The 12,123-nt window shown below is 42.5% G+C and overlaps 1 protein-coding gene across 2 annotated transcripts in view; it reads right to left on the reverse strand.

Moving 5' to 3' along the window:
* Positions 1 to 435: 435 nt before the first annotated feature.
* The window catches only part of POLR1D (RNA polymerase I and III subunit D), a 45,996-nt gene continuing 34,308 nt past the window's right edge, over positions 436 to 12,123 (reverse strand). Inside the window, exon 4 of one of the 2 annotated variants that reach the window (XM_038573399.1) lies at positions 436 to 2,191. In XM_038573399.1, coding sequence (XP_038429327.1) covers positions 1,924 to 2,191 — 268 coding nt within the window. In that variant the 3' untranslated portion in view covers positions 436 to 1,923. The remainder of the gene's footprint in view (positions 2,192 to 12,123) is intronic. The other variant, XM_038573400.1, reaches the window with a different exon arrangement.

The following is a 12,123-nucleotide window of genomic DNA, read 5'->3' on the forward strand; positions in this document are numbered from 1 at the left end:
TAGGATCATGTCCTGAGCCGAAGGCAGACTTGAGCTCAACCTCTGAGCCACCCAGGCTTCCCAGGAACAATTCCTTTTTAAGGAGAGAGTGATTCTGTAGAACACTACTTCGTCCTTTAACACAATTAAATAAGAAAGGTTAAGTGTAAGGAGGTACAGAGACTTCCTGCAAGTAACAGAATGTGCTCATTATAATAATTTTCTTTTGGGACACTTGGGTGTCACAGCAGTTGGGCACTGCCTTCGGCCCAGGTCGTGGTCCTGGAGTCCCACACTGGGCTCCCTGCATGGAGCCTGCTTCTCCCTCTACCTGTGTCTCTGCATCTCTCTGTGTCTCTCATGAATAAATAAATAAAAATCTTAAAAAAAAAAGTAATTTTCTTTTAAAGAATAACAAATTTGGCAGTTTGCTCTAAACACAAAGAACATAGACAATTGATACAATCCAACTTTATTTTACTTAATTATAACAAGAATTTTCAAAAACTCAGGACTCTATTTCTAGTATTTAAATACAAAATGTTCCCAATTTAGCACAAACAGTGTAAGCTAATGCATAAATGGATTTGGATAAAGTCATATGAGCCAAACTATTCCTTTTGTACGTCTGAAAGCGAAGTGTCTTGCTATGTCGTTATGAAGTCACAGGGGCCCTGGGGTCTTCGGGAGACAGGTGGGTCTAGTGAGAATGCCTGGTCTTCACTCCTGAGCTTTTAGCTCAGAGCAGACCAAGGGTGTGGCCAGCGGCCTGATGGTCAAAGCCAGTGCTTGGTCTATTACGGTTTCTCTATAAACACCCCGAAGCTAACTTTTCGGATGTGCTCCTTTCTAAACATTAAGAAAGGGCTTTTCTTGGCTGCCAGGAAGCAGGGAGCAGGCTGTGGCGAGTGATTATTTGGGAGCAGCCAGGCATAAGCTTAGATGCTTTGGAAAACTGGGGGTGGTGGTGGGGGGGGACAGAGAGAGATTCTTCTTCCTTTTGTGGACCAGGGAAGAGGGTACTTGGTGACATTTTCCTGAGTATGAAAGGAAGAATACTGGTTTGAAAGGTTTGTAATTATACATTAAAATGGAGATACATCGATATTGAAAAAAAAAAAACCAGAAAACGGTCTTGTAAACACACTTTAATTTAAAATTAAGATTTCTGAAACAACTATACTAAGAGTGGTATTATAGGTCTGCAGCTAAATAAGACATAGCACTAAAGTAATTATGTTAGTTTTAACTTTTGAGGGTTCTTTTAAAAGCACCACTTAAAACTTATATATTCCCAAAAAATTAAATATAGAAAGTTGTTCTATGTCAGGAATGAGTTTGAGAATGCACAAGGAAACAACAGAGCCAATTATTTAGCCTCTGGTTATTGATATGGAACACTGAATTCAAAGCCATCTTGAGAATTTTCTACATGGCTCCCTTAGAGGAAAACAAACCTATCAAAGAGTTTCATGGTAAATTTCTAGCCCTTGAAGGGCTACATCTTTTCCTGACTGTGGTTACTGGCCAGATGACTTCTGAATTTTAAATTCATCTTCCAAAAAGATAACATAGAGGATTTACAAGTGTTTCATTTTCTGAGAAAATCTGAGGACCACAGTCGTTAACACGTCGAAAAAACTGGAATTAGTCGTTACAACCTCTGAAAACTTAAGTTTTAGATTTATTTTGAAACCAACTTCCAAACAACAGAGAATGAAAACATGACACGCTATGGGAGGCCACTGCCAGAAAAGCTGGAACTTGCCTGGACACCTGCAGAGCAAGTCCCTTTGCACTCATTTCCTTGTCATAGCAACTAAGGACCGACTGTAAAAGTCACTCCTAGGTGTCTGCTCTCTGGCTGCAGGCCTGTCCTCAAATCCTCGTGGGCACACCCCCTGTCCCAGACGGATCAGTGCAGGTGGCTCCTGCCCGTCCTCCTCATCGCCTGTTGGAGCGCTTCCCCGACTTGTCCCGGCTGCTGGGCTTCCGGTGTGGAGAGTGGCCCTCGGGGGCCCGGGCCTGGAAGCTGTGCTTGTAGGGGTGACCTCTGTGCTTCTTCCGCTTTTCTTCTTTCTGGCCCTGGCTTTTCGTGGCTTCCTTGCTGCCCTCCTTTTGCTCAGGGTCTTGCTCTTTATGGGAGGGCAGCGTGTTCTTAATTGTGTTAATTAGGAATCTTTTATTTGTGCCAGCGAGAGGACACTTCATCCTGGGGAGGAGAAAAAGAACAATCTCAAACGAGATCGCTGGCTCTGAAGCTGCACCCACTGGCCAGGGTTTGTGCCAGAAGAATTGGGTGTGCACAGAATCAAGTTTCCAAATGTGTTCGGCTTTCCTTGCATGCCACCTAGTGTAAACTCTGAGTACACGGGGGGAAAAAAGCAAAACACTTGGAATTGCAGACTGCAGACTGGGCCTCTCTGAATACTTCACTCCCTTCCTTTTTGGACTAACTCTTCTACTGCTTGCTGTACATGTGCAGGTATTGGCTAGAACCTGGAAGACGGGAATTGCTTATGTTTTCTGCTTGAATAATAAATGCTTGGTTTGGCTATCATCTGCACTTTGAGCCAAACTGATCATGGCTTGTTTTTACTTACCAGAGAGTAAAAAGTTGAGTCCCTCTCTAAGGAAAAAAAAAATTATTTTGCTATATCTTGACTACTGGAGCTAAATGCTCTCCTCTAGAAATAAACATTATCCAAAGAATCCATAAAAATGCAATAATCACATTTTCCCTTTATTTTTTTTAAAGAGAGAGAGAGAGAGAGAGACAGAGACATAGGCAGAGGGAGAAGCAGGCTCCATGCAGGGAGCCCGATGTGGGACTCCAGGATCATGCCCCGAGCTGAAGGCAGATGCTTTAACCGCAGTCACACCCAGGCATCCCAACACATTTTTCCTTTAAAAGACTCTCTTACACTTCCGTCTCAGGACTCTAGTCTGTGTTCGGTTGGGGAGCATTCCACCCAGGTGCACCCTCTGGGTCAGTTTCTGCGCACTGTATATTAAATCAGCTGGGTATTCAAGTTCACCCAAGAGACAGGATATAACTAACGCTTAGGTATATACCTAAGCATATATTTATTTTCTTTTTCAATTACACTAAAGTTTTTGTTTTGGGTAAGAAAACCCCATGCAGGTGAGAACTGTCTGTCCCATGATGGGCTATTTTAGGAGGATGCTGGTCCCCAAAATCATGTTATTCAGAGTGGCTGGCATTAAGCAAAAATGAATGTAGGATTCTATAATCTCTATCTTCAGATCAAACTTTGATAAAAAAGAGAATCCCACACAATACTTCCAAATCAACCCACCAGCACCCCACTGGATTGATTTTATAATCTAGTACTCGATAAGTGAAACATGAGCAGACATAAGCCTAGTGCCACTTATTATAGGGAGGTAGGTCAGAGCAGATCAAGCAACTAGAATGGCACTGAATCTAGAAGATAAAGGTGGAGAAAAAATAAAAGAAAATGTCTCCTGCAGCCAATAAGCAGCTCTTGAGCCTACACGAATGGAGAAAATATCTGAGAATCGAAGGTGGTGTAGGCACTCCATATGCAGTGTATGCTTAATGCTCAGGCCAGGAGAGTTGACAAGGCAAAGAACTAGAACAAGGAGAAAAAGGAATGTAGAGAGAAAGGTGAGTGGAGTGTAGTAGGGCCAGTGGGAATACTTAGAGGTGGAAGCAACACCAGAGATTTTGTTTTATTTTTCTTTGCGGCTAGAGTTTTGAAGCCACAGTGAATGAGATGAGGAGCGAAGAAAAAAGGCAGTGACAAAGAGTACAGAAAATCCAGACCTGAAGTACCAGGGGTACAACGCCATGTAGCTGCCTGGAGCCCTGTGGGGCTTCGCTGAGCTCCTGGAAAAGGCACAGGAACCAGCATTCTGCTATGTCAGCAGTCAGTCCTAAGGCAGGGCCACCTGCGGGGACATCAGTGGTGTTAGAGGCTCTCAGGACTTCAGGCACCACTTTGGTGAAGAAACTCGAACCCCTGCAAACTCAGCAAAGATTCAGAGGAGTACGTCACACCGTCACACCGATGTCACTAAAGAGCACCATTCAGCTGGTCTGCAGGAGAAGAATGCCCCTCAGTGCAGAGTGTAAGAAGCTGAGAGTGCCCCCCCTCTGCCACCTGTGGCCCAGTGCTTAGTTCACGAGCAGGACCAGAGTACAGAGTATGAGGAAATGGACCACACATGTGTCCTGGCTGTCGGAGGCTGCGTACAGCCAGCTCCAGAAGAACCCTGGGCTAGCTACTTTCCTTGGAGGGGGCCAGCTCAGTGCTGGTAAACCTGGTCAGTTCTTCTCTGGATCAGACAAATGAGGAAAGGTGAGGATGGCCCGATGGGACAATAGTCAAAACAAACCCTTTGGTAACTCCTGATGAATTCTGCTCTATTTTGCTATCTTCCACGTAAGATCATCTTTACCCCCATATGCTCGTCAGAGATGAATGAAGCTCTTCTGCTAGAGACACAGGGGTTCCTGCTGAGAGTGGGGACCCTGCTGGAGGGGATGGTTGCTAGCTTCTAGCGGTGGGTGTGAGCCACTGACTCCACAGGCCACCAAAAGAGATGTTCAGAGAGTGAGAGGACTTTCTAGAATCAAGCCACAAGGAAACTGTCCTTTACATCTCTTTTTAACATCAGAGATGTGTTTTTTTTTTAAAGATTTATTTATTTATTTATTCATGATAGACAGACAGAGAGAGAGAGGCAGAGACACAGGAGGAGGGAGAAGCAGGCTCCACGCCGGGAGCCTGACGCAGGACTCGATCCTGGGACTCCAGGATCGCGCCCTGGGCCAAAGACAGGCGCCAAACCGCTGAACCACCCAGGGATCCCCAGAGATGTGATTTTTAATGTTGGCTGTGCCTAAGAGTCTACTCTGGGTGCAGAGTCAAGGGCAGCATTTGCCTACCTGGGGTGGGGGGGAGGGAGGAGGGGAGGGAGGAGGAAGGAAAGGGAGAAGGAAGGGGGAGGCTTTGCGAGTGACTTCTCCTGAATGTGCTAGGACATGCTTTAGGTCATGAGAGTAAGTGCTCATTTATACTTGTAATAAGTAAGGCAGGGCAATGAGATAGAGGGGTAGTTGCCAGCAGATGTGGAGGCAAATGTAGTAACTGATTCCATATAAAGAAATGGTAAAACCTGCAGTGAAAATATCATGGTTTAAGGAGTATAATGATGCTGCTGACGTGTGAGGAAACCCACTAGCCTTCGGTGTGGTAACTCATCTTGTTGAACCTAGAAGCCAGTTGTTTCATTGCTATAAACTCATAGAATGTGGTACTAGCTGAGCACACATGCTCTGAAACCACACCATCAGATTGAACATGTTATATAATCTCCCTGTTGCCTCTTACCTGTTAAATGGAGAATAACAGCAGTGACTATCTTAATGGAATGGTTGCAGATCAAATGAGGGAGTGCTTAGAGTAATGCGAATATGTAACAAGTGTTTGGTGAATGTTAACTCTGCTTTATATCCTAGCTCTACTAATTAGCTGTGCGACCATGGGTAAGTTACTTAACTCCCCTGTGCATTGGTTTTCCCCATTGGTAAACAGGAGTAACAGAAGTATCTACCTACCGGGAGGATTTATTGAGATAATACATAAAGAATTTAGCACAGTACTTGGCACATGGTAAATCTTCAGTGTTACCTATGGGTTTAGAATTTCTTCTCTACAATTCTAAAATGTTAAAACCTTTGAAAATCAAGGTCTTTATATGATGTTGAAACTTGTTTGGCAGCAAAACCTGGCCTAACCTGACACTGGGCTATTTATGTCTAGTCTTTATCCCATTTAGTGTAAGCATTCATATGTGTGGGGGCAGAAATAATCATGTGTTGAACAAGTACCCCTGGGGGCGTTCAGGGTGTATACTGGACATGCTTATGTACCTTGCTAAAATGTAAAAATATCTCAATTTAGACACTTAGCAGGATTCAAGGGTTTAAACAAGGGACTGTGGACCTATATTAGTATTCACTCTCTTCACAGAAGAAAAAAATACATATATACATATATGTAAGTACATACAGTACTCACATCAGTTAATATAGTAGGGATTTCTCCTTGGTGGCAACTTGTGATAACATCCTAAAGTCCCAAATCACCTGGGATAAGACGCTAATCAAGAACAGAGCAGGCTATCTGATATTTCTCAATGAAAAAACAAAAAACAAACAACAAAAAACAATTAAAAAGAAAAAATCCTGAGCCATCAAGAAAAAAAATTTTTTTTTAAAGAAAAAGAAACCTGAGTTGAGCCAAGAAAAAAAAAAAAAAATATATATATATAAAAAGAAAAAAAAAAAACCCAGAGTCATCAAGAAAAAGTTAATGAGATTTCATAGAAATTTTCATAAAAATGGTTAACATTTAAAAGTTTTGGTACTTCAGCGCACCTGGGTAGCTGAGATAATTAAGTGTCCCATTTTTTGTCTCAGCTCAAGTTCCGATCTCATGGCTGGTGGGATGGAGCCTGCTTGGATATTCTCTCCCTCTGCCCCTTCTTCTACTCATGTGCACACACTCACGCATATGCTCTCTCTCAAATCAATCAATCAATCAATCAATCAATCAATCAATCTATCTGAAACAAATAGTTCTGGTATTTCAAATGGTTAAACTTGCAAGTTTCACTTCCCAGGACATTTCAAGCTGCCCTAAAGTATTACCTCTGAGCTTATACTTTGCATTTCCTAATACTGTGAAAGCTCTGGAGATAACTCTTCAGATAGACCACTGAAGGCTGAGGTATATAAGTGGTTTCTGAAGTTCCAGTCTTCAAATTCTCTGCCTGTGTTCTGTATGTTAACCCCTTTCAAAAATTACTCTCCTCTCATTCATCCCATCAGAAAATTCATTTCTGGGGCATCTGGGTGGCTCAGTTGGTTGAGCCAGGGGCTCTTGATTTGGGCTGGGATCATGGTCTCGGGGTTGAGAAAGAGACCTGCATTGGGCTCCATGCTTGGTGCTGAGTCTGCTTAAGATTCTTTTTCCCTGTCCCTGTCCCCCTGCTCAAATAAATAAATAAAATCTTAAAAAAAAAAAAAAAAAAGAAAACTCATTTATTTGTTTTGTTTCTCAGCTCTTTATTAGTGCCATTTCCCCCAGTATTTGAGATGATGTGATAAGCTAGCATTAGGAACCAACGATTCCAGAGCTTTTCATATCTGCACTGAGGTAAAACCTGAGCCCTCGAGTGAGGGCAGTCTGCTTGCTCCAGGTGTCTGCACCACCTACGTCCTTGGTGACATCCCAAGACATGCTACTGGGGTTGGAGTGGCTGCTTCCCTCTCTGTTGCTCTGAGCCACACCATGTCAGCTTTTTCAGCCTGGCCAGCTTCTGTTTTTGCTTTTAGAAAGGTATACTAGCTCATGTGGGAAGAAATGATTTAAGGTGCTAACAATGTAAATGGATATAAAACTCTATATACAATGCGACTGGTTATGACTGCATTGGGAGAGTACCCACGACAGCACTGTCAGACTTAAGATCTGGCATCCTCACTCTGGTACACTTTAAAAGTGAAGTGCTTTACTTCACTTCCAAAACTGTCAGCCCAGAAGCTGTGAGGGCTTCTGTATGCCCCAGGAGAGGTGGATTTCTGAAGAATCTGCCATTCAAGGGACCTATGGACTGATTAGGGGGATTGTAAGCTTTTCATCTCTCTATTATTTTGAGTGGGCATAACGTATAACAGAATTTGTAAATATAAGGACTTCCTCCTTGCAGTTATCATGCTGGACTTCAGAAAAATAGTAGACTGTAAAACCAACAGAAAATAGAAAGGGGAAAAGATATGTAATTTTTTTTCTGATTTTAATACTTTTTGTCTTCACTGCTTGAAGGATAGAAAGTTATATCTAGCATGCTACAGATTCAGACCTGCCACTTTTTTTTTTTTAAAAAAGATGTTATTTATTTTAGTATACGTGCTGCCGGAGCGAGCACAGATGTTATTTATTTTAGAGACAGAGGTGAAGAAGGGAGAGAGAGAATCTAAAGTAGATTCTATGCTGAGCTCTGAGCCCAATGAGGGGCTTGATCTCATGACCCTGAGATCACAACCTGAGTTGAAACCAAGAGTCAGATGCTTCACTAACTAAACCACCCAGGTCCCCCAGACCTGCCACTTCTGGATTCTAAAATAGTTCCATGAATATGACCCACTGGACAGTGGCACACAATCACTAGCCAATTGGGAATAGTAACAGTGCTGACTGACACTGACTTCCATGAAGTAATCGCCCCATGCCATCGCATCATTCCATTTCTCCAACCATTGAACACTTTATGGGTAGACAAGAGAAGAAAGCAACTTATTTGAGATCCCAAGTTGGAAAGACTGGAATCAGGGCTATGATGCCAAGGTCTACCCTCCCAACATCATCCCAGATCAGGAAGGAGTAGAGAGAGACAAAGACGCACTGTGGTGTGACCAGGTGACCAACTGCCAGAGCCGTTGGGGAAAGAAACCACAGGTGAAGAGCCTGTTGGCACTCTTGCTGGCAAGGCTGCTTCGTCCTGCACAGGCACCAAGAAGCAGATGTGTATGTGGTGTCAAGTGGTGAGTCACTAACATGGACAAGGCTGGGACAAAGTCATGGAACTCCCCAAATGCACTTGACTTTGAGATTTGTGAAGTATAACAGGCAATGGGAAATTACGTTTCTTATTTTTATGGTTAGGGCAATAGACTCCCTGGAATCATGGGAGCAAGTTTCCATGTGATGCTCTCCAATTCACTCCTTTGTTCTATGGCCACACTCACTCCCACACCAGCAAGCAGCACTTTATCTTCCATTCTGTATATTCCTTTGCCCTACTGTGGATGTGAGTAAAAAAATTACACCCATAGAAAGAAGCACAACTACACCCCAAACACTCCATGAAACATGGGTAAGATTTTTCATCTTGACACTGTGGTTGATTACAGCTCATTTTGTTGTTTGATGCTGCTACAACCACCACAACCACCCACGGTGCTTACAGTTTATAATTTGACAATCAAATGCCTCAGCATGTGGCCACCCGAGAGATTCTTTTATGGTGTTACAATTGCCATTGCTGAATTGTTAATCCTTAATTACTCTGTGGACAACAGTCCTGAGGCCCCAGGTAGGTTTTTGTTGTACTCTGGCCCCGACACTATACCTAAAGGTAATGTGCAACAGTTGACACATATGTATGTATATACTTATATTATTAACTGATTCTTAAAGTCTGAGAATCTTTCATATGTAAGGCATTAGGCTGGATCCTGCAGCAAAGATAAATCCCAAGCTACCTGTCTATGCATTTGTGCTCTTTAGGAGACTACTGAGAGGAACAGAGGATGTGTGAAGATAAAGCTCACAAGCAAATATGTGAATGGTGGTATCCTGGGACAGACGACAGGGCTGTCATCCTTGGCCTCCTGCTCTGTTAGCCGCACACATTATTTTCCATAGCCATATGATCCGGTGCTAACATGTGCAAGGCTCTCCAATTCACTTTCATAACTTGATCTGGAAGGCATGTGGGAAGCCGGGGGCAGGAAGCACTGACATGCCCGCATGCTATCGGACAATAACAACCAGAAGAGAGCTGGTGTAGCAAGGAGTGTTAGACTAGGGACAAGAAAGCAAATGATCCATTCAATTTGCTAGCTGGGGCCTTCGGGAACCCATTTAGGCCCCACGTTCTTTAGCTATAGAGTAAAGCCTTTGGATCTCTGTGGCCCTGAAACACTGCCAAGAGCCTCGTCCATGAGTCACTCTGAAATGGGAGCCCTTCCTTCCCTGCCGGTTGGTTCCAGCATGCTGCTTTGTGTTTACCTGCTCACTTGTCCGTATCCACCAGTGGATTAATAACTTTAAGGCCAGGACAGAAAGAGTCTTCTTTACTGCTGCCTAAGCCTGGCCTCTTAATACACCTGCTGGTGCTCAAATGAATAAAAAATAAAATATCTGCATAAAGGTTCGAGAAATAACCAAATATATAATTATATACAATGGAAGAACAATGTGGATGATTTTTCCCCTTATCACCAGAACATCTGCCACGCCAAATAGAAAAGCACCCTAAAATGCCATTCTTCTTAAAACTGGGTTAAAAAACACTGAAGAATCGGGGATGCCTGGGTAGCTCGGTGGTTGAGCATCTGCCTTCGGCTCAGGACGTGATCCCGGGGTCCTGGGATCGAGTCCCACATCAGGCTCTCTGGGAAGAGCCTGCTTCTCCCTCTGCCTCTCTGTGTCTCTCATGAATAAACAAAATCTTTTAAAAAACCACAAAAAACTGAAGAATCGTTTTCTGTCAAACTCAATCTTTGTTAACTTTTCCTACCAGAATATAAGCCTTTCCAAGTATAAGACTGCAGTTCTGAAAGCACTAGACTCAAAAAATTACATTGGGCTATAGATCAGCTGACGTAAATGTGACTAGAATAAAAACAGCTTTGTGGACAACGTAGCTGGGCAAATTTCTGAAATTTGTGCTTATAAATTCCTTTATGTTGACTAAAAGGAAGTCATATGGGCCCACATTCAGCTTCCTTGAGGCCTCAATAAAGAACAGCCTCTGAAGAGATTCTTTTGCTGAAACACATCCATGGAAATACAGAGCACCAAATGGTCTCTTTCTTTATAAAATAAAAAATGCCATTCCTTGGCATTTTCTTAGTTCAGCAATCTCTTTCTGGCAATGGCTCAACTACCTCATTAAGATCTTTTCATGGAATACCCAAGAGGAAAAAAAATGGCACTCTGGTTCTATTTTAAACTTTAAAGCAAATATAAAAGTCTTCTAGATGCTTAGAAAAACAGATCATGGCCCACTAGTAAGCCACAGACTGTCTACTCCTTTAAGATCTGTCCAAGAAGGTCTGCTTGACAGGGATGGATCTTGGGCCTGCCGTGGCTGGGCCTCTGGCTACCCAAGTGCTATGGAGCCATCTGCCCCTGGGAGAGGTCTGAATTCTGCAGAGCAGGTTGGTTTTATTCTTTATAATATGTAGGTATTGTGATAGTGGTTTTCAAATTTGTGTGCACTCTAGAATCACCTGGGTATCTTTTTAAAACCCCAAAGCTCAGGCTATCCAAACTAATAATCTTTGATGGTGGGACACAGACATTAGTATTTTGGGAAGCTTCCCACATAATTTCAAATTTGAGAACCACTGGATTAGTGGTCAGAATTTTTTATTTATATACACGCATGCACACAAACAGATGGAAAACCAGTTATTCCCCCAGGAGGAGCATGATGGTGAAGATGTTCTTGTCCCAGCCTCGGGAGCAGAAGCAAGTCATGGCTGTCCTTTAGTCAGACCTGTTTGCACAGCCCAAATGTGTCAGAGTGTGCTGACCCACAGGAAAAGACGTGTATGAATGTTGGAATTGCAAGCGAACCAGCTGGTTCTTCAGATGTGAGTGAGCCTGTCACTTCAAGGAAAAGAGCTCACAGTCCTCACTGGCAATGATAAAACTGGGGTTTTCAAGTGAAAGAAAATGAGACTTGGAAAACTGTGCGCTTGACAAGTTCCCAACATTTAGAAGACTTTTCTGATGGGATTTGTGGTGGTATTTACAAATGGATTCTTTTAATATTATATAATGAAATGTGTCAACATTTAGAGGATGACTCAGTGAGCCAACATTTCTGAGATGACCATTGCGTGATGTTACAAAATTACATATGAGAAGACCCAGTCAGGGTGCAAGGTAGATGAAGGGATTTTTATCCTAACAGCTTATGAAAAGTCTATGCTATTAAAGAGGATGTTAAAGAAACTACCACTTGTTGAGGTTATCTGCAAAATTTTGATGAAGGGTTATAGAATACCACAATTTTCTGTAAAGGCTATTGAAGTACTTCTTCCTTTTCCAAATATATATTTGTGAGATTGGATTTTCTTCACATAATTCAACCAAAACAACAGACTGTAGGAGCATATATGAAATTTCAGGTGTCTTTTATAAGCCAGACATGAAGGAGGTTTGCAAAAATACTAAGCAATATTGCTTTAACTCAGTATTTTCCCCCACAAATACAGTTATTTTTATAAAGGGTATATAATTTCCTTTAACAGGTAATAGGCTTATTATTATTTTTAAATGAATTTAAGAATCC

The sequence above is a fragment of the Canis lupus genome, chromosome 25 (genome assembly GCF_011100685.1).
Source record: "Canis lupus familiaris isolate Mischka breed German Shepherd chromosome 25, alternate assembly UU_Cfam_GSD_1.0, whole genome shotgun sequence".
Taxonomy (NCBI): Eukaryota; Metazoa; Chordata; class Mammalia; order Carnivora; family Canidae; genus Canis; species Canis lupus.